Here is a 21,480-nt window from a genome sequence, read left to right as displayed (position 1 = left end):
ACAACAAAAAGGCTGCCCTTCAAAGAACAATTCTACAAGTTATCACCTGTTATTAGATACAGACATCATCTTCTTTTACAGGTGTTCATCGCCAATCTTTAACATTTTTGAATGCTTAATTGTACAATATTTATTGAATTAAAAGAAACCATCTGTTTATTCCATTATTTGTAGGATTTTTGGATGGTTTCAATGGTACAATCTTTGCTTATGGTCAGACTGGTACTGGGAAAACATTTACTGTTGAAGGTTATGGTAAACAGTATGAAATGAGGGGCCTAGAACCCAGGTAAGATATGTCATGTTTAGTAAAATATATTTAGATAAAGTATAAGATGATGTACACACATAATACAGAACAACCTATTATTTGGTACTTGAATGGAGAGTTGTTTCATTGGCACTCTTACCACATCTTCTTATATCTACACATAGAAAATCAAACAGGAAGAATAAAGGGACATTGATGAATTTATCATGCATCAAGTATGCATTAAAGTGCTCATTTTGCTAAATGAAAGAACATGATGATTGGAGTGTTCAACAACCTAAACTGGCTCTAATGCCCTTACACCGTTGGATTAATTCATCGGATAGGACATGTGATTTGCCAGTTGATATTATATATATTTGAAATTGAAACCATTTCAATGAAAAATAATTTTAGTTTATTTTGTATTGTAAATTTTCTGTCTCAATAACATATAGCAAATATCTCCTTTTTTATACCTTCTCGTGTAATTTATGCAATACATTTTTTTTCTCATATTTTTTTCATGGCATACATCTGCTTGTAATGTCTGAAAATGAACTGATAAAATTGATTTATAGTGCAATTGTTGCAAAAGTGGTTGTAATTCTCCTTTGTATTGACTCAAAGGCAACTTTGAATGAGAAACGTCTTTAACTAACACATACACACATACAGTGGTCACACACACATACATACTGAAAACAACTTATATCTTTTATTTTGTGTTGAAATGAAAAATGTCTTATAAACTTTCAAGCATTGCATTTTGGATAGAAATAACTTGCAAGACCAAAATGTAGGTAAATTCAGTAGAGGTAAATGGCTAAATGGTGTTAACTTTTATATAAAGATGTGATCCTGAGTCACCTCAACATTTTTTGTAAATTTGAATTATAAATATATATTGAATAAATTTTATGTGTTTTTAGATCTCTATCCATGATATATAAAGCATTGGAGAAACGTACAGATGAAGAAATTGATGTGCACATATCTTATATGGAGATATATCAAGAAGTGGGCTATGATCTACTGAACCCAAACTACAAACAACAGAATCCAAACACACCATTTCCTAGGGTAATAACTGACAAACTTAAATCACATATTGATGTATACTTCTTGTTTCTTATTAGCCGTTGTTGTTCAGTATGTTTTTCTTCTTCTTTTCTATCTTAACAAAGTGAAATTTATAGCAAAGGAGTAGGTCCAGTAAGACCCCTTTTTGGCCCCAAAATATAGCAGTTTAGAAAAATTGTTAAAATGTAATCGTTTAGTTATTTATTGGACAGTAAAATGCTTGTGCTACATAAATGTGGGCTGGTTTTGACAATGCAATGCTCATATATCGTGACTAGCACCATTCACTCATGCTAAATTACTGAAATCTTCACAATTCTAGCATTTTAGTTAATTTTTAACCAGTTTTCCTGTAAAACGAAAGTGGCTGCATTTGTGTTCATCCTTAATATTAAAATGTAAGTTTTATTTGATGATAATACATAATATAAATAAAGGTTGAGAATGAACATGGATGCGGCCACTTTCATTTTTGACAAAAACCATCTGAAAAGTGACATTTTTCGGCACATTTGGTAGATTTTTCATATTTGAGTGTGAATCAGAGCGTTTTTAATGACTAAATCCGTTAAAATATTTCACATAAACTAATTGAATCAGATGAAATAGACACTTAAGTGTTTAAAATGTGGTCAAAATCTTTCCTCAGATGAACCTGAAATTTGAGGCCAAAATCGGTCCTTACCGGACCTACTCCTTTCATAAAGTGCTAATAAGTATTGATTATGTTGGAACTAGATGAAAATATGTCAGGTGTCAATTTCTTTTACTTCAAATTAATAAATCTGCACGAAAAAACATTACAAAACTACGAGAGCAGGACAAAAGCCCCTGGAAAAAAATCTTTCTTTTACACTCATATCTTTTGTAAGTATAAATCAATTTATAGCATACGTATCAGAAAAAATATCTCAGAGGAAACATCTTTGGGGCTAACCCCAAAAATCATCAGGGCTAACCCCGAAACATCTATTAATAAAATGAAATAGAAATGATTTGCATAACTTATCTTTCAAGATTGGTCATTATTAGGCTATTAGTATTGGATATATGACAAACTAATTTTGAAACACACACATTCTACTGATGAATCTGAATTTAAGTTTAGAAGCACAGTTTCTTTCAAGAATCAAACTATTTGCAATTTTAATAACTCAATCTTTGAGTGTTTTAATAGCAAGGATATAAAGACATAAATTTCCCTTATTAATATTGAATTGTTTATTAAAAGATAGATTTAAAATTTTTTGAATTATGAAATTATAGTTTGTATGGTTGTGACAGAAAAAAAAATTATGGTCAAGGGGGAGGTAACTCTTAAATTTTTACAAAGCAATTGTAAGGAGAATAAATTAGTCTAGTAGGAATACATTTAAAAATACTAACCATTATATCTAGTTTACAACTGATACTTTGTAATGTAAAAAGAGAACAAGGTCATACACTTTTACTATGTAAATCATTTATATTGTATAAATGGACAGAGAAATATGCTAAAATATACATCTTTAACAATTCAAAGTAAAACATTTTTTTTCTAAAGCTGGAATAATGTGAATGTGATACCCCTCCTAGATTGAATTAACTCATCTTAAGTTTGTGATATGTATTGCTTTTAAAAGTCATCTTTACTTTATGTGATTATTTTTAACTATGTGGGTTGAAGTTTTAGTTCAACCTAATCATTAAAGGTAGGGGGGAGTTTAGTTTGAATATATAACAAATTGAAGAACTTGAAATTTAGTTATATTGTTTGCCAACTCTGTTTTCTATATTCATTAATGACCTTGTGCAAGAAGTGAACAATTTAGATCTTGGTATAAATATCGAAGACACCAAATTGTCTATGTTGTTGTACGCAGATGACATTGTACTACTAGCATACAACAAGACGGATATGCAAAAGATGTTGGATAAACTATACGACTGGTGTAAACGGTGGCGAGTTCTAATAAATACAGATAAATCCAAAGTTGTGCATTTCAGATCTGGCAGACGACAGCGTACATCTTTCAAATTCAAGATTGGAGACAATGAATTAGAGGTTACAAGTCAGTACAAATATTTGGGAGTAATATTCAACGAGAAAAAAGACTTTGCATCAAACGCAGAAAATCTAGCAAAAGGTGGTGGACGTGCTCTAGGAGCAATTATCTCAAAACTTCACAATCTGAAGGAATTTGGATTTAAGTCATTTGAGAAGCTGTATAATTCTTGTGTGGTACCAGTATTAGACTACAACTCCTCAGTTTGGGGATACAAAGACTTCTCCGGAATCGATAATATACAAAACAAATCAATTAGATATTTTCTTGGAGTACACAAATTTGCACCAAAACTAGCCATAGAGGGGGATATCGGATGGCTACCTTCTAAAGAACGACGATGGCTCAACATGATAAGTTACTGGAATAGACTGTTGTTAATGGATAATTCAAGGATTTGCAAACGTATATTTCAATGGGACTATAGCATATGCTCAAACAACTGGTCGGCAGAAATAAAAACTATAATGACAAAAATTGGAGTTATGGAAACTTTTCACAATAGAAAGAGTTGTGATATAAATAACGCAAAATCAGCACTACTTGAACAGCATGGTCTTGATTGGTTAAAAAACTTAGATAGATATCCAAAACTGCAAACATTCAAAACATTCAAAAATAATTTCTGTGCTGAGTCATATGTGAACCTTAACCTACAACGTAAAGAACGGTCGATGTTGGCTCAATTTAGATGCGGCATTCTACCTCTAAGAATTGAAACAGGACGGTTTAGTGGCGAACCTGAAGACAGCAGACTTTGTAAAATGTGTAGCAAAAATGAAATTGAAAGTGAAACTCATTTCCTTATTAACTGTGATTTTTATAATGAACTTCGAAATGAACTTTACTCAACCATACCAAGCAAAGAAACATTTTAACTAAATGAGTACTATGAAATGATTTAAAGATTTATATTTTTTAAGTGACTTATAGGTCCAATGGGCCGGGTGTACAAATATTGTATTGACAAATATTATTATTATACTGTATATATACACAATGTCACTATAATAAACAAATTCGTATTCATATTCGTATATTAATATATTTATTTTCACTTAATATATTATTTCTAAAATTTTCGGACTGATTATGGTTAGCATTTTCATATTGATCAGGAAATAATTTAAACCATGTCAAGAAATATTTGTCAAAATCATACCTTTACTGACAGTGTAATTTGGGGTAATAAAAACTTCTAAATTTTGAAAACTATTGCTTATGGCTTTAGCTTTGCCTATTAGAAAACATGCACAGAAAGAGATTTCCAGTTTTCATTTCAAACAGAAAAAAAATGACAACAAGAATACCGGTATTTTGATAAATGTTTAACTGACTAAATCTTTATATTTTGCTTTTTAATTTAAATGTAACAATTGTTGAGAATGGCCAAAATGTCTTAAAAATTGGTTTAATACTACAATAATGTAAAGTATGTTTTCTATTGTAATTTTTACAACAAAAATTTTATAATTCTGTTTTGTGTTTTGCTAGGTCCATGTGTTAGAAGGCACAGGTGGAGTGTGGGTTGTCAGAAACCTGTCAGTTCATAAAGCTCCTACTGAAGAGATTGCCCAACAACTATTACAACAAGGCCAGCTTCATCGTAAAGTAGCTGCTACCAGTGTACATGATAGATCATCACGGTCACATGCTGTGTTTACTATACAAATGACATCAAAGAAACCAGGCTCAGATACTCTACTAAGGTAAGGTCAACTTTATCGTAATAAGGTCAGTTAATGTATTTGCAGAATATTTGTCAACAATGTACATAAAATTGAGAATGGAAATGGGGAATGTGTCAAAGAGACAACAACCCGACCAAATAAAAAAACAACAGCAGAAGGTCACCAACAGGTCTTCAATGTAGCGAGAAATTCCCGCACCTGGAGGCGTCCTTCAGCTGGCCCCTAAACAAATGTGATATTAATGAACGCCATACATGTCCTCTTGGGTCTCAATATTTCAGGTCAATTCTGACAAATGTTCTTTTTTAGCTGCCTCACACTAATTGGAAAAGTCATTTGGCAATGATTATGTCTTTGATATGAAAAACAACAATGGAAATTTTAAAATATATAGGCTGCTAACTTGTATGATAAGATATTTTTTTTTTTTTTTGTATGAGAAAGTGCAATCTTGAGCAGTTTTGGAAAAGTTGAAAATCATTGTAGGATATGACATCATATTAAGATAGCAAGGATACAAAGATTATTTCCCTAATCAATATTGAATTGTTTATTATAAAAATATACTTTGAATTTTTTTTAGATAAGGAAGTTATTATGATTTTACATTTTTTTTGAAAGTTTAGTGAGAGAGAAAAAAATATGGTCAAGGGGGAGATAACTCTTAAATTTTTACAAAGCAACTGTAAAGAAAATACATAACTTTTGTACATTGTTATAGAATACATTTAAAAATAACAACCATTATATTTAGTTGGCAATTGACAATTAAGAATCTAAGAAGAGATCATAGTTATACACATATACCATGTAAATCCTTTTGTTGTATAAATAAACATAGAAATGGTAAAAAATACAACTTAGAAAATTTAAAGTAAAACAAAATTTCTCATTTGATAAAAAGTAAATGTGGTATTTCTCAAGGATTAAAACAAGTCATCTATAGTTTATTATATATATTGCTTTATGTTTTTGTTTTTCCTCTATGTAGGGATGAAGTTTTAGTTTTATCTTATCATTAAAGGTAGGGGCAGTTAAGTGTATGTTACAAACTGAAAAAAATAAAATTTAATTATATTGATAAATTTTTGTTCTTTAACTTTACCTAAAGTGAAACATAAGAATCACTTCTTTCTCCTTGTGTCTTTGTCCTCATCCATGTCACCCTTTCGTTTATCAATATCTCCTTCATATTTACTGGACAGGGTTCAACAAAATATTCACATATTCTTCTTCAGGACATAAACTGTGCACCTGCTATCTATTTGAAATGTTAATTAGAGCTATTTTGGGTTTTTCACATATTAAAACATGGACTTAGACATTTCTGCTTATATCATATTTGTCTCGCCTTGACGGAGTCAAAAAGCAAGACATAGGTATGCTGTTTCCGGCGTCGGCGATGGCGTCAACAATGTATTAGTTTGTGATTAGCTCAGTTTTATGGGGAACCACTAGTGGTATGTCAATGATAATTGGTATGCAGATGTATTACCATTGCCACATCTCATTGCCATGAAGATTATTTGGCTCCACCCCCTCAGTCATGGTCTATTGACTTTGAATGGTTTGCTTACTTTACATGTATTAGTTTGTGATTAGGTCAGTTTATGGAGATCCACTTGTGGTACGTCAATAAAAATTGGTATGCAGATGTATTACCATTGCCACATCTCATTGCCATGGAGATTTTTTGGCTCCGCCCTCTCAGTCATAGTCTATTGACTTTGAATGGTTTGCTTACTTTACATGTATTACTTTGTGATTAGGTCAGTTTATGGAGATCCACTTGTGGTACATCAATGATAATTGGTATGCAGATGTATTAGCATTGTCACATCTCATTGCCATGGAGATTATTTGGCTTCGCCCCCTCAGTCATTACATTATATTAAATGTAAGATGTTAAGGTATTGCTATTTTGATTTCAACATTTTCATAATCAAAATTACAAAAAGGCGAGACATATCTCTGTGATAACAGTTTATGTTTAAATGTAACTATTAAAATGACTTGACATACTTGCACTGTACTTCAACACAATCTTTGTTAAAACATAAAGATGTACACCTACTATTCTAATTTTATGATCCAAAAAATAATTGGCTATAATATCCTATACACAAACAAGGACTTTACCATTTCTGTGAATGATATTAGAATGTGGTAGATGAAATATGTCATGCACATATATTTTATTATTTGTTTTAGGAACAAGTGGGTTGTCTTAATAAAATGTGCATGAAATACTTACTATATATATAGCTACTGGACATTGAGCTAAAAGCAATTAGAAATGCAATGCACAAAATTGGCTTAAAGAAAAAGAAATACAGAGACGAAATGAATGCAATATGACTATGCATAGATACACATTATACTAAAGATTGGAAGATTGTAAACTACAAAGCCTTGCCAAAATCTAGGTTGACTTTTTTTTTTATTTTCCAGTTTTTGATATCTGACTATCAACCAATACTGTAACCAACAGTGAAAAATTTATTAAAATTAAATCCATTATTAAATTATTCAATTGGAATCTATATATTAGACCAAATGTTGTACAGGTGTAATGTGATTTTCCATCAACTGGTCAGATAGACTATAGCAAAGTTACATTATTTTTAAAGTAAGTATTGCATTGGCATTTCTTCCTTTTTGAGAATGACAAAATTAATATACATGAATTTATTTTTTTACAATGAATCGGATGAGTAATTATGCAATGTTTAGAAGCTTTGTCATTCTTCTAATCAACCTAAAGTGTTAAAACCTATATAGCTGCTTCTTCCACAGTGGTCTAACATACGTACCAAGAGACTTAGTGAATGAAAGTTTGCTGGTAAGATCCAAGGTTGAGGCAACCCAGAAACTTATAATTGGTATTTTCTGGTTGTCCCAGTAGCACACAGAACTAGGAGTATAGGAGTATGAAGCAAGAGTTGTCAGCTTTGGCATCGTTCTGTCAGTCTTGTACAACGCACGGTCCATTTACATGTCACATTGGAATGTTCTCATCCTAACCTTCATTTAATACATGTCACTGGAAATAAATCATCAATATATTATCATGGTTTGTTACTGAAAAGGAAGAGGAGATTAAGCAAATCAAACTGTCAGCTACTATTTTCTTACTTTTAGATGCCTCACTCGTAGCATAACAATAATGGGATACTATACAGCCTTCAGCAATGAGAAATATTCATAACGTATATTCCACTATAAAAGGCCCAGATAAGGAACATATGAAAAGTTTTTATTAACTAGTCAGTCCTAGAGAAAACAGTATTTATTATGACATTAGTTAAATATATGGTATCATTTGATAAAAAAAAAATGTTCAGTTACTTTGATTTGATATTTAAAATGTTTTGTTTTGTGGTTTTAATGATGTTTTCTTTTACAAGTAGAAACAAATATTACAAATACATTTGGCATGCTACACTATATACATAAGTAAATAAGTAAATAATGTATTTGAAAAGGGTTTCACAGTTAGCTACAATCTAGCAAATCTTCTCTGTGGTCAGAAAATAAGAACAAATTTAAACAATTATATTGTAAATAAAATGTTTACATTTTACAAATCTGCCTACCCACCTGAAGTAAGTTAAAATAAAATAATTATGATATTTAGCAAGAAAAAAATCAAGTATTATGAATTAAAAAAATATTTCAATTTTGTCATTCTAGACTAAAATGCGATTTTAAGTTTTGCGATAATGAAAAAAAATACTTATGAAATGAATACTTATACCTGCTAATTCAAACTTTTTCACTGAAGTACAATGCAAACTTATTGCTAGAATTTCTCTCTGCATTGAAGACCTGTTGGTGACTTTCTGCAGTTGTCTGCTCTATGGTCGAGTTGTTGTCTCTTTGACACATTCACCATTTCCATTCTCAATTTTATTCATTTTTTTCAAATTTTGTATGGTGTTTTTTGGGTATTTTATAAGTTTCAGTACCACTTTTATGCCCTGTCTATGATAGTACAGTGGACACTATTTTCTCAGGTCTGTTAATCTGTTTGTATTAGTGACTTGTGTATTGGCTTGCATGAAGACAAACAATATCCTGAAGATGGTAAATAATTTATCTTTTGAAGACATCTGTCGTATATCAATTGTGATTTTTCAAAACCAGTCAGCAAGTATTTTATCTTACTATTGACTTTAAATAATCTCTAACCCATTAGCCTTTAAATAAACCAATACTTTATTTGTATAGGTTTGATAGATATAAGTGTTACTGTCAACAGTCTTTTGGTTGGAATAAAATACAGGGATTAGAACCCATTAACCAGTTAACGAATTAGCACTTTAAATAGCCTTTGTCAAGATGTGTTCAATTGTACAACTTTAAATCAACAGTTTTTGTCCTTAGATTTAGTCAATAAGGTAATTGATAAATATTTGTATTGATATGATAAAGAGGCACATCTTGCAGATATTTTTGACATTTTTTTCATTTTCCTTGAAATGGAGCATTCAGCTAAATAAAACATTAACCATATTCCTAAAAATCATTTTATTACTGCAAAATATAATTAAATTAATGATATATAAATTAAATGGAAACATTCCCCCCTTTTTGGTACCTCAGAAATTTAGTGATGGATATGTTTAAGATTTAAAAGAACAGAATGAAACTTTGTTACAATGTTATACAAGGTATATTATAAATTCAGACTCAGTTAATCATTTGGAATATTTTATTACAAATCTGTGGTATGCATTACTTTTGTATTTATAGTTTTACTTATGATTAGATATGTATACTAATGTATTCAAAGATTTCAAAAGCACATGTTTTTCAGTCAAAAAAATTATACAATTTTACGTCAAGAATTATACATTTTACATATATTTAATGCATGTGTTTAAGATACTGAAATTTGATTCATTTTGAAAATATTCAAATACTCAGATATTTTCATTAAATGTTTGGATTGTTAAGATCTGTAACTGAAACAAGACTATGATAGTGATATGGACCATTCCAAATTATCTAACTTAAATTAAAAAAATAACCATATATCAACATTAATTTTTTTCACGAATGAAATTTAATTTTAGTGTGCTTGTAATATTCCCTATTTTTCACAGCATCTACTAAGGAAATAGAAAATTGTTCAACATAAATTAAAAATTAAATTCAAACTGATATGTTACCACTCTATAAAGATCTTTTTAAAAACAGTTCCTTTATAAACTAAAAAATTCTGTCCAAAGTTCTCCACATTTTTCTATGCCCACTCTTAAAGTGGGGCCTTTCATTGCAATCAGCTGTTTCATTCGTCTGTCTTTTCATCCAACAAATGTTTTCATCACACTTTTCTCAGTAAGCTATAGTGATGCTACACAGAAAGGTTAAGTCATTGTAAGTGGACATTGGGACCTTCATTGACTGATGATATTTTTTTTTAGAAAAGTTAGAGAAGACTTGTCTTGACTTTCCAAGATTGTGTGTACATCTATTTGACAGCATCTATTAGTGTGTGTATTTGGTCTACAGTTCCTTTAGTTTCTGAAACTTGATTACACATTTAATACAATAATATTTCACTAAAATGACCAATTCACCCATGGCTGGGATCCATGAAGGCTCTCTATCCTATTTTTTACCATATCATTAGCATGCTCTCAATCCTGGTTCTTTAGGTTTATTTCCCTTTTTCTTTGTAAATAGAAGACTGAAACCAGATTTAAGCCTTTTCTGAGAAACTTATGAATGACTGTTGGTATCCCCTTTTTATTTCACTAAACTTTTTATACTTGCCGTAAGAATTGTGACATTAAGTGTTTTAAACCCTTGACCATTCATACATCCTTTTTTCCTTTCCACACTCTTAGTTTTCCTCATCTAAATTTTTGGAAACTCATCCACAATGCTAAGAACCATTTCAACTTGGGAAATAAGTCAATGACCTTTATAGATTTATGCCCCTTTTTAACTTTTTAAAATTGAAAAGCTGAAATAAGGGTAATTGTGTTCTTGGACAAGTTCTCCTGCTATTTTGAAAGAAGCACTATCAGTCCTCTGCTATAAACATGTTTATAATACATGTAGTGTAAATTGTTGATAAGCTATACTTTTGTACTCACTCTGGCATATCATTAAATCTGTTAGCCCTCTAATACCATGATTAGATTACATATTTAAATGTTTTACAAAGACAATACCATGTCTTAGTGTATACCTTGATATTAACATATCTGTATGGTATGTAGGGGTCGATGCAAGAAAAGGTAGGCAAGGTTTGTTGTAATAGCTTGTGGTTTAGTTCCAGAAGAGAACACATACAGACTAACATGCAATACAGTCTGCAGTTCAGGTCATCAGAACTTGTATAATTTTGCAATGTTTAAAAGCATGTTCATTAAAGCAAATCTCAAATGTAAAATATTTAAATTGCTGACAGTAGCTTATTTATAGCTTCGAGAAAGTCTGAAATATTTTTTTAAACATTTACTGTCTCTTTCAGGACTCAATCTTTTTGTGTGTTTTTTTTTATAATTGCAGTCAATGTTATAAAAAAAACCAGATTTCTATTTTTTCCATAAAATTCTATTTCAATTTTAAAACTTATTCAGCCTTCAAGATAAATATATATTAGCTTACAAATAAAATGATTTTTTTTAAAAACTAATAATAAAGGGTTTATTTGGTCTATTTGAGAGAGTATTTATATGACATTAGTTAAATCCTTGTAATCAAATACTATTCTATCATGTGTAACAGTGATTTGTTACAAAAGTTTATTAAAATATTCAGAACAATTAAAGTATTGTACTTTAAGCCATTTTCATAACATTCCTATGACAATTTCAAATACAGTAAAAAAAGGTTGAATATCAGTTATTTTGATGATCCAGAGTTGGTTCTAATGCTGCTTGTAATTTTAAGAATACCAGGAGGTTTCAAATTACAATAGTCAGAGATTTACTAATTGATCAGTGCAACAAGACATTATATTAAATGTCCATTTTGTATTTAAAAATGATGTTTAAAGAGAATGTTGCAAAAATTGATAAATATAACTGACAAATTCTGTGCAGCTCTAGGGAACAAGGATGCACCAACAAATTAATTTGCCGTCGGGGACCATGATAAAACCTTATTTCATTTTTTGACAGGATTCTTCAGAATTCCAAAATTTGTCCGTCAACTCTTGGGTCAGGACTAATATAAAAACTGAGTTACATTTTGTATTTTAGTTCTCGGACACTAAGAATTTAAAAATATACCAGTCCTGCTGGGAATAGAATCATTAAGTAAAGGCTATAATAAATAAGTTTTGACAAATATTCTGCAGGTTATCTTGGGGAATTACTTTAAACACAAGTTTAAACAAATAGTGATAAAATTTCAAATCAAATGTTGAAATTAAAATAACATATATGTGCCTTATCTTCTAAATGAATTGAAAATATAAGATCTTTTACAATAACAGTGCAGTTTATTGTCTTGGTACAAGATAAAAGTTAAACTAATTTCCTTTCCATTCATGCATTGCTGTCCTAAATGTAGATATATAGGTGAGTTTTCTAAGGCTGATATAGTTCCTGTAATGTTTGTCTAAAATCTTGTTATTTTTACATTTTTCTCAGCTGATATAGTCTAAATGCAATATCATATTTCACATTTTAGGATGATTTTTTTTCGTATTTTTAGAGTGGGGCTGGATTCTCCTGTCTGAAAAATATTCATCTGAACTTCTTCTTCCGACTATATGACTCGTGCTAGGGGTATTAATGTGTACTTCTGTAAAAAAAAAAATACATGACCATGTCTGTTAGGTCATTATGGGGCGTACCAATCACATATTTTGATAGTGCCTGTACTATTGTCTCCCAATGCTACACAATGTCTAAGACAAGTTCTAAATTGGATACTGTTCAATATTAAAGAAGAGTGCCTGCTTTTTAGAGCATTATTGTGATTTTACTACTTTTGAGAATTTCTCATCTTTTGTTTCAGTTATAGATAATACTTATTATAAAATGATGACATACAAAGCCAGTTAAGAAATTGCTCCTGTTGACTCACTTTTTAGCATAATGCCTACTGGCTAGGCCTTAGGGGGGTTCATCTTGTTTCATCACATGGATTGCACATAAAAATGTCAGATAGACAGACCTAATTTTAACAACATTTGACCAGAATCATCATTTTGATTACTTAAATGAAATATTGTCTTTTATCTAGGCATTCCAATACATGGAAGCCAAGTTAGTGTTGCAGACTTCAAACAAATCTTCTGTCAAAGTACCATTTATTTCAGGCAAAAACTACTTGAACTTTTGTCTGTATGAATATACTTGACTTTTTAGTCAATATTTATCATGTAGGATTAAAATTCACTTTAAACACATTACAGATTGCAACATAGGACTGCATTACTTTTGTTGCTACTGTAGAAGGACAAATTTATCTTCATTAATATCCTATGCATTTTGTACAGACAAACGAAATCAATATTTAATATTATGATAAAATGATAAATTACAAAATTTGAAAACACAGTGTTCATTAAAATTCTCCAACGTCTAAGACAAACAACAAAAGTTAAATAAACCTAGGGATTATTTGACTAACCTGTCATTTATAAAGTCATTAGACAGAAAAACATACATCTTTGTTTACCTAAAGTTACCCAAATCACACTTTGATGTCACCGGTTCACTTTATATTAAAGTTGTTATAGAAGATGTATATTGTATACTGTAAGTGAAACATATTGTTACAGGTTTGATATCTATTAAATTATTATTATTGTTTTTAGAATGGGATAGGATTTTGGTAGTTTTGTAATTTTTAATAGGTATGTTTTTTTGTATTTTTTAATAGGCAGGTTTTTGTTAGTTCAAGATTGCACTGACATCTGTCAGCCTTTTTGAGAGACCTCATTTTGTAAGTTTTCTGGTTTTTTTTGGTAGTATTAACAGGAGTTTTAGGCAAAGGGGCTAAGTAACATAAATGGCCAATATAACCATCAGTTGATGTCATATAAAGACTCAGGTTTGCTGACTTCAATAAAATTTTGTCAAAAAGTTAAGAAATGCCATTAGATATATATTCTTTTGTTCTTTCAAAAGTTTGAAGTAAATAATTTGTGCATTATCATTTCAGATCTAAACTTCATCTGGTAGATTTGGCTGGTTCAGAGAGAGTATCTAAAACTGGAGTGCAAGGTCATCAATTGAATGAAGCTAAATGTATCAACCTCTCTCTTCATTACCTAGAGACTGTTATAATAGCACTACAGGGGGAAAGTGCTCCGCCCAGTAGACAAAGACCTGGTAGTGGAGGAGTCAAAAAGTGAGTATTAAAGGATGCCCTGCCCTGCCTGGTAGATCAATACCTGGTAGTGGAGGAGTCAAAAAGTGAGTATAAAAGGATGCCCTGCCCCGTCCAGAAGACAAAGACCCGGTAGTGGAGGTATTAAAAAGTTGGTATATTTAATTCGAATTGAATTTGAATTGAATGCTAATCGAATTCGCTAATCGCGTTCACACACTTTTCTTTTTTAATTCAAATTATATAATTCGCATTAGAAATACACCTTTATCAATACGAATTAAAAGTTAACGTCGTTTGGACATTAAAACGAATTTGACACACATTGTAATTCGAATTAGAATTGACAGCAGGACGTAAAACGTTTCGAATGCGAATTAAACTAATTCGAATTAGTTAATGCGAATCGAATTCGAATTATGTGTGAACTCAGCATCAGGATGCCCTGCCTTTTACAAGATAAAGTAGTTTAGGTGTCAAAATGAAGAAGTAATAAATTCAATATTTTATGGGAAGGAGCACCACAAAGACAAAGACGTGATCCTAACACATTACAAAAATAAACTGGCCAAACTTTACACAAAGAAACTGCACCAATTCTAAAATTTAAATCATACAAACTTCAGAGTGCATCATACTATTTTAAAATTGATGTATATTGTACTTGGTATTAAAAAATTGTCTAAATAGCTGAAAAATTTATAAAAAGACAACCTGCAGTCAGTGGAGGTTTCAATTGGAAGACACTGACACAGTATGAATTTTTTTGTGAAAACACTAATATAGTATGAAATCTCTAAAAGCACTGACATAGCATGAAATCTTGAGAAAATATGGACATAGTATGAAATCGCTAGAGAAAACACTAACATACTATGAAATCGCAAGAAAAATAACACTGACATTGTATGAAATCACTAGAAATACAACTATTACATAGTATAAAATCTCTAGAGAAAAAAAAACTGATATAGTATGAAATGTCTGGAAAAACGACAATGACATAGTATGATATCTCTAGAGAAAACACTGACAAAATTTGAAATCTCTAGAGAAAACACTTGACATAGTATGATATCACTTGAGAAAACAATGTCATAGTATGAAATGTCTATAGAAAACACTGTCATAGTATAAAATCTATAGAAAACACTTGACATAGTATGAAATCACTTGAGAAAACACTGTCATAGTATAAAATCTATAGAAAACACTGACATAGTATGAAATCACTTGAGAAAACACTGTCATAGTATGAAATCTCTAGAGACAGCACTGTCATAGTATGAAAATGAGAAAACACTGCCATAGTATGAAAACAAGAAAACACTGACAAAGTATGCAATCTCTAGAAAAACACTGACAAAGTATGCAATCTCTAGAGAAAATATTGTCATAGTATGAAATCTCTAGAGGAAAAAACTGACATAGTATGAAAACTTGAGAAAACACTGACATAGTATGAAATCTGAAGAGAAAACACAGACATAGAATGAACACTCAAGAAAACACTGACAGTATGAAATCACTAGAGAAACACTGACATATATAAAGAAAACTCTAGAGGAAAAAACTGACATAGTATGAAAACTTGAGAAAACACTGCCATAGTATCAAATCTGAAAAGAAAACACAGGCATAGCATGAACACTCAAGAAAACACTGACAGTATGAAATCACTAGTGAAACACTGACATAGTATAATGAAAACTCTTGAGAAAACACTGACATAGTATGAAATCTCAGTTTGCATTCTTTAAACACTCTTAAAGACAAGAACCCTAAACATTTCTATGCCATCACCTTTTTTGTCTTTTTATTTCAGATCTAGATACAATTTACCAAACCGACCAGCTACAGCAGAGGGAACAAGAGTTGGAAATATCAGTAAACATGTCCCATACAGAAACTCTCTTCTTACTATGGTCCTTAGGGACAGTTTGGGTAGGTATTTAGAAATATCAGTAAACATGTCCCATACAGAAACTCTCTTCTTACTATGGTCCTCAGGGACAGTTTGGGTAGGTATTTAGAAATATCAGTAAACATGTCCCATACAGAAACTCTCTTCTTACTATGGTCCTTAGGGACAGTTTGGGTAGGTATTTAGAAATATCAGTAAACATGTCCCATACAGAAACTCTCTTATTACTATGGTCCTTAGGGACAGTTTGGGTAGGTATTTAGAAATATCAGTAAACATGTCCCATACAGAAACTCTCTTATTACTATGGTCCTTAGGGACAGTTTGGGTAGGTATTTAGAAATATCAGTAAACATGTCCCATACAGAAACTCTCTTCTTACTATGGTCCTTAGGGACAGTTTGGGTAGGTTTCCATCTTCCATACAAATGAAAATGTTATAACTACTAAATATTCAAACTGCAGATTTGCAAGGCTTAAAATTTTGCATAAATATTTCAACCTACACTATATTCATCAATGTTTACATGTGTAAACAGCAATGAAAAAAAAACAATACACAGTAAGAACAGATTATTACCAATGTTGCAGCAGGATTATGAACACATGATAAAAAAGGGGGGCCTAAACTAGGCAAAATTTGGAGGGTGGAACATGTTTAAATGCATGAACCAATATAAGTAGCTCTACAAAGGAGCTCTCCCTTTAAATCCACCTCATTACTAACCTTCCATACATTATGTTTTTTTCCTTTTGAATCTTTTTTTGCAAGTAAACTTTCAGAATTATATGATTTCAGGTGGAAATTGTATGACATCTATGATAGCTACCATTTCATTAGAATATAATAATCTTGGTGAATCCATCTCTACCTGTCGTTTTGCTGGTCGTGTTGCTTGTATAGCTAATAGTGTATCGTAAGTATAATTGTAGAGATACAGATAATAGTCATTCACTTGCAGATATACTAACAAAATGTGATGCTGAAAGTATATATGCATGATTAAAACTTTCACAGATAATTGAATCAATTATTAGTAGTATTGAAATGATTTTGTTTAGGCACAATTAAACTGGTGCAGGGAATCAATAGGAATATTTAATTTGCAGGAAAAACTTGTGAAACTACTGAAAAGATAAACTATAAAATCATTTACATACCTATAGTTTGAAACATTAACTTTGGCACTCAAAATACTGTACCTGTACATTATAATATTTAAAGAAGTTAACTTGATATTTATATTATAACAAATGATGACTTTCATCAGTTTATTAACTGAATGCAGCGATGAATTTGGAAACAGGTATGGTCAATGTAGGATATATAGAATTTTATATCAACCTTATGTATTTATAGAGTTATCTCCAATTAAAAGACTTTTACTAGGGCTAAAATGTGTATAAACTATTTTTCAAACATTGACAGAAAAAATCATTACTTCTCTGTTGAATTATATAAATGTTTCATTTTGTGTGTAGGAATTTCAGTTAAAGAAAATTCAGCTTCATGTTTCATAATTTAAAAAAAAAAGAAAGAAAAAGATAAATATGGGAGGTGCCATTTTTTTTTTGGATTGAGCATGTGGAAATTGAGCACGTGTTTAACATGTAAATTTAGATAATAGTTTATTCTAAGGTCATCCATGCGTTGTGCGATCACCAGATTTTTACGAGATGGGTCACACTGATGTCACTTTTCATACGGAAAATATGTCGGTAAAATTGCTTTCTGGAAGGAAGCACAAAATAAAGTAAACTTCTATTAAATATGAATAAATTAAAGACTTTTCTTCAGAAAAAGTATATGTACATTAGTTTTATAATGAAAACTATCCATTGAGTTTATAAAAAAACATATGCATTTTTTTTTAATTTGAGGTTTCTTATGACTAAGATAAGATTGGTCAATGGGAGATAACTCTAAACTTGTTTGCTACACAAGTAGAAAACTAGTCACTTTTGTCAATAAATGTAAAACTATCAACTAGGTTTTTATGTATCACAACATTTTATAAATTTGTTTAAAGTACACTCAGACAATTTGCACTTTTTCTTGACAAAAAGTAGTGTCAGTATTAGATATTTTGTTTGCTATTTAATATATCTAATAGCCTCATGACTGATTTGTCGAGCAAGTATTGGTTTTAAACAAAAGTAACACATATGTATTAGGTATTAATTAATGCACACAATCTTGAATGTTTTATTTGATAGAAAATAATGTTTCAATATTATTTTTCTTTGTTTGGCTCTCACAGACTGAGATATGTTGTCAATCATATTGACTATTGAGACAAGCATTTCGAAAAGATTTGCCTTAGGGCACACCATGTAGTATGAAACAACTGTCTTCTTAAAACCTGCAGACTAAAAAGTGAAAATATATATATTTAAATCTTCAAGTCATTTATGGACCGACTTCAACAAAGATCCATACCATCTATAATGCAATGAAACCACTAAATAAAATGAAATAAATAATTAACTAAAACTTATTTTTTTCTGTTGTGTATAATGATATCATTTCTAGATATTGGTGTTCACAGTATCATAAGCATGTTAAATACTTCTTAGTGTGTGTATTAACTAACAATACAACATGATTGAATAGTCAGTGAAAATAATTTGTTCACATAATAAGCATGTTATAAATGATATTGTTCACTATAATAAGCATGTTATAAATGATATTGTTCACTATAAAAGCATGTTATAAATGATATTGTTCACTATAAAAGCATGTTACACATCAGATATATAACTAAACTTTCACTATGATTGGCTTTACAGTGGCAGAATATGGTAAGACACGCAATGTTATAGCTTATAATTAGCATGTAGCTTGTAAAGCATGTAGCTTGTAAAGCATGTAGTTTGCTTTAATTACAGGAGTAGCAGTAATGTGTAGATTTGATGAACACTTTTATGCCTTGTTCACACAGACATTTAATTCGAATTGAATTAGAATCGAATGCAAATTAATTCGATAATCGCGTTCACACACTCTTCTTTTTTAATTTGAATTAGAAATATGCTTTTGTTGATACAAAAATTTAAAGCCATTTGGACAGTAAAGCAAATTTGAGGCGCATTGTAATTCAAATTAGAATTGACGTTAGGACGTAAAACGTTACGAATGCGAATTAAACTAATTCAAATTCGTTAATGTGAATCGAATTCAAATTACGTGTGAACTCAGCATTAATGTGTAAACTTTGATTCCTAATTAATAAATATGACATTAGGATATTTCTTAGACTGTTTTTATGCTAATTATCTTGAGCAGGTCTTTATTAAGCATTTTGATTACTTGTGAACTTTTTTTGTGGTTTTAAAGATCAGTTTAGGAGGCAATTTTTTTGAAAACATTATGAATGGTCAGAATTTTTAAAAATCTTAATCAAACTTGTTTTCTACATCTTGCTTTTTAACATTTGTACCTTTTATGTTTTCATTCTGCACCTTATCAAAATTTACAAAGTCATGTCAGCTGTCTCTTTGGTTGAAACTGTTTCAACTATCATTATTATCTGTCATCAAAACTACACAATTACAATTGATAAAGTAATTTGCTATGTATGCATGTATTATTTTCTGACATCTTTCTATGGTGTATGTTCTTTACTTCTTAAAAATGTGCAGTCAAACTTCAATATGTTTTAACTAAGTTTCTGGCATAATTCAGTTTATCTATATGTGTATTTACTGTTTTATCTACGGAGTTTTGACTGCATTAATACTGTTTACTGTTTATTTGTTTAATAATTTGAGCATGTTTTGATCAGGGATATGGTGATTAATAAAAAAAAGTGTATATTATTGTTTAGGACACAAAAGTTAACTGAAGAATTGTGATTTCTAATATATAGTATGGGTTAACTGAAAAAGAAACTTACGACTAAAATCATCAGAAATTGAAATGAGTACAGCGATTATGGATAGAGGGGGCAAAGCAAATGCAAAAGAGATCCCATTGTCTCCTACCCTGTTTTTATAATTTTAAACAATTTTCTGTTCTTTGCATAAGTCATGAATATTGTTGTTTTGATGTAGTGACTTAACTTTATTGAATTTTAACTCATTTGAAATCTTAGTTGCATGGTAACCAAAGATTTTCTAAAACTATAGGTCTTGGATAATGAGGTAATACAATCTTTGATTTAATTTTTTTTATTTGCTTATAGGTTTAGCCTTCATATATAAAATTCACATTAGATATATTACAACTTCAAATATAAAATTGCTGCACTTTAAACAATTGAAAAAAGACTTTTCTCCTTTGAATTGTTTTACATTGTCTTATCAGGGCCTTTTATAGCTGACTATGCTGTATGGGCGTTGCTCATTGTTGAAGGCTGTACAGTGACCTATAGTTGTTAATGTTTGTGTCATTATGGTCTCTTGTGGACTGTTGTCTCAAGAAGGAAAACATACTGTTTAAGAGTACATGTACTAAGAAGTTGGTTTTATTATATATTCATACTTTTCATGGTAGTCTTTGCCTATTTTTATTTACTTTATTAACCTAATAGTCTTCATATTTTTGTGTTCTCTAATATTGAAGTAATAATAATCAAAATATAAACCAAACAAAGTGATTTTTTATTGTATTATATACCTTGACTCGTCATATAACATTATTTATTTTTTTGACTGATTTCCCTCAAAATTTATAGAATTTTTTTTTAAAGTTTAGAAAAAGCTTGTAGTACAAAGTATTAAAGTTTGTTTTTTTTGTTTTTTTTCATCTTTTCTTATAAAAATAAAAATATAACAATAAATTTGTTTTTTAAATATTAAGAATATTTAGAACTTTAAAAATATATATATATATATATATATATATAAATTTGTAATGAATGTTATTTTTTTTTATAATAATTATGATATCTCACTTTAGTTTTAGTAGTTTATCAGGTCACTTTTTCTGTAGTTACTAAACAAGTCATTAAATTCTTGTGTTTTTGGTATGTTTGCCAGTTCTTTGTTTACATGGTACTATATGTTATATTATTACTTGTATAAAACAAAAACTTGATTTTCACACATTTCTTTTTTTTTATTACAGGAGAAATGAACAGTTAGATGAAAAATCTTTGATCAAAAAGTTGAAGAAAAAAGTAGCTGAATTAGAAACAGAATTATCATGTCTCAGACTTGCCAAGGTAATCGTTGAGAAAT

General features: G+C 30.0%; 1 protein-coding gene across 3 annotated transcripts in view; it reads left to right on the top strand.

Annotated features, from left to right (window-relative positions):
• Window positions 1-21,480, top strand: part of LOC134685405 (kinesin-like protein KIF6) — a 49,780-nt gene that overhangs the window by 11,042 nt on the left and 17,258 nt on the right. For 2 of the 3 annotated variants that reach the window (XM_063545156.1, XM_063545155.1), the window contains exons 3-10: window positions 175-289; window positions 1,183-1,333; window positions 4,873-5,087; window positions 14,205-14,393; window positions 16,198-16,316; window positions 17,096-17,213; window positions 19,090-19,101; window positions 21,368-21,464. In XM_063545156.1, the coding sequence (XP_063401226.1) occupies window positions 175-289; window positions 1,183-1,333; window positions 4,873-5,087; window positions 14,205-14,393; window positions 16,198-16,316; window positions 17,096-17,213; window positions 19,090-19,101; window positions 21,368-21,464 (1,016 nt within the window). The remainder of the gene's footprint in view (window positions 1-174; window positions 290-1,182; window positions 1,334-4,872; window positions 5,088-14,204; window positions 14,394-16,197; window positions 16,317-17,095; window positions 17,214-19,089; window positions 19,102-21,367; window positions 21,465-21,480) is intronic. The other variant, XM_063545157.1, reaches the window with a different exon arrangement.

This window comes from Mytilus trossulus, chromosome 9 (assembly GCF_036588685.1).
Source record: "Mytilus trossulus isolate FHL-02 chromosome 9, PNRI_Mtr1.1.1.hap1, whole genome shotgun sequence".
NCBI lineage: Eukaryota > Metazoa > Mollusca > Bivalvia > Mytilida > Mytilidae > Mytilus > Mytilus trossulus.
Note: the sequence above shows the minus strand (reverse complement) of the source record. Positions and strands in the feature narration are given on the sequence as shown.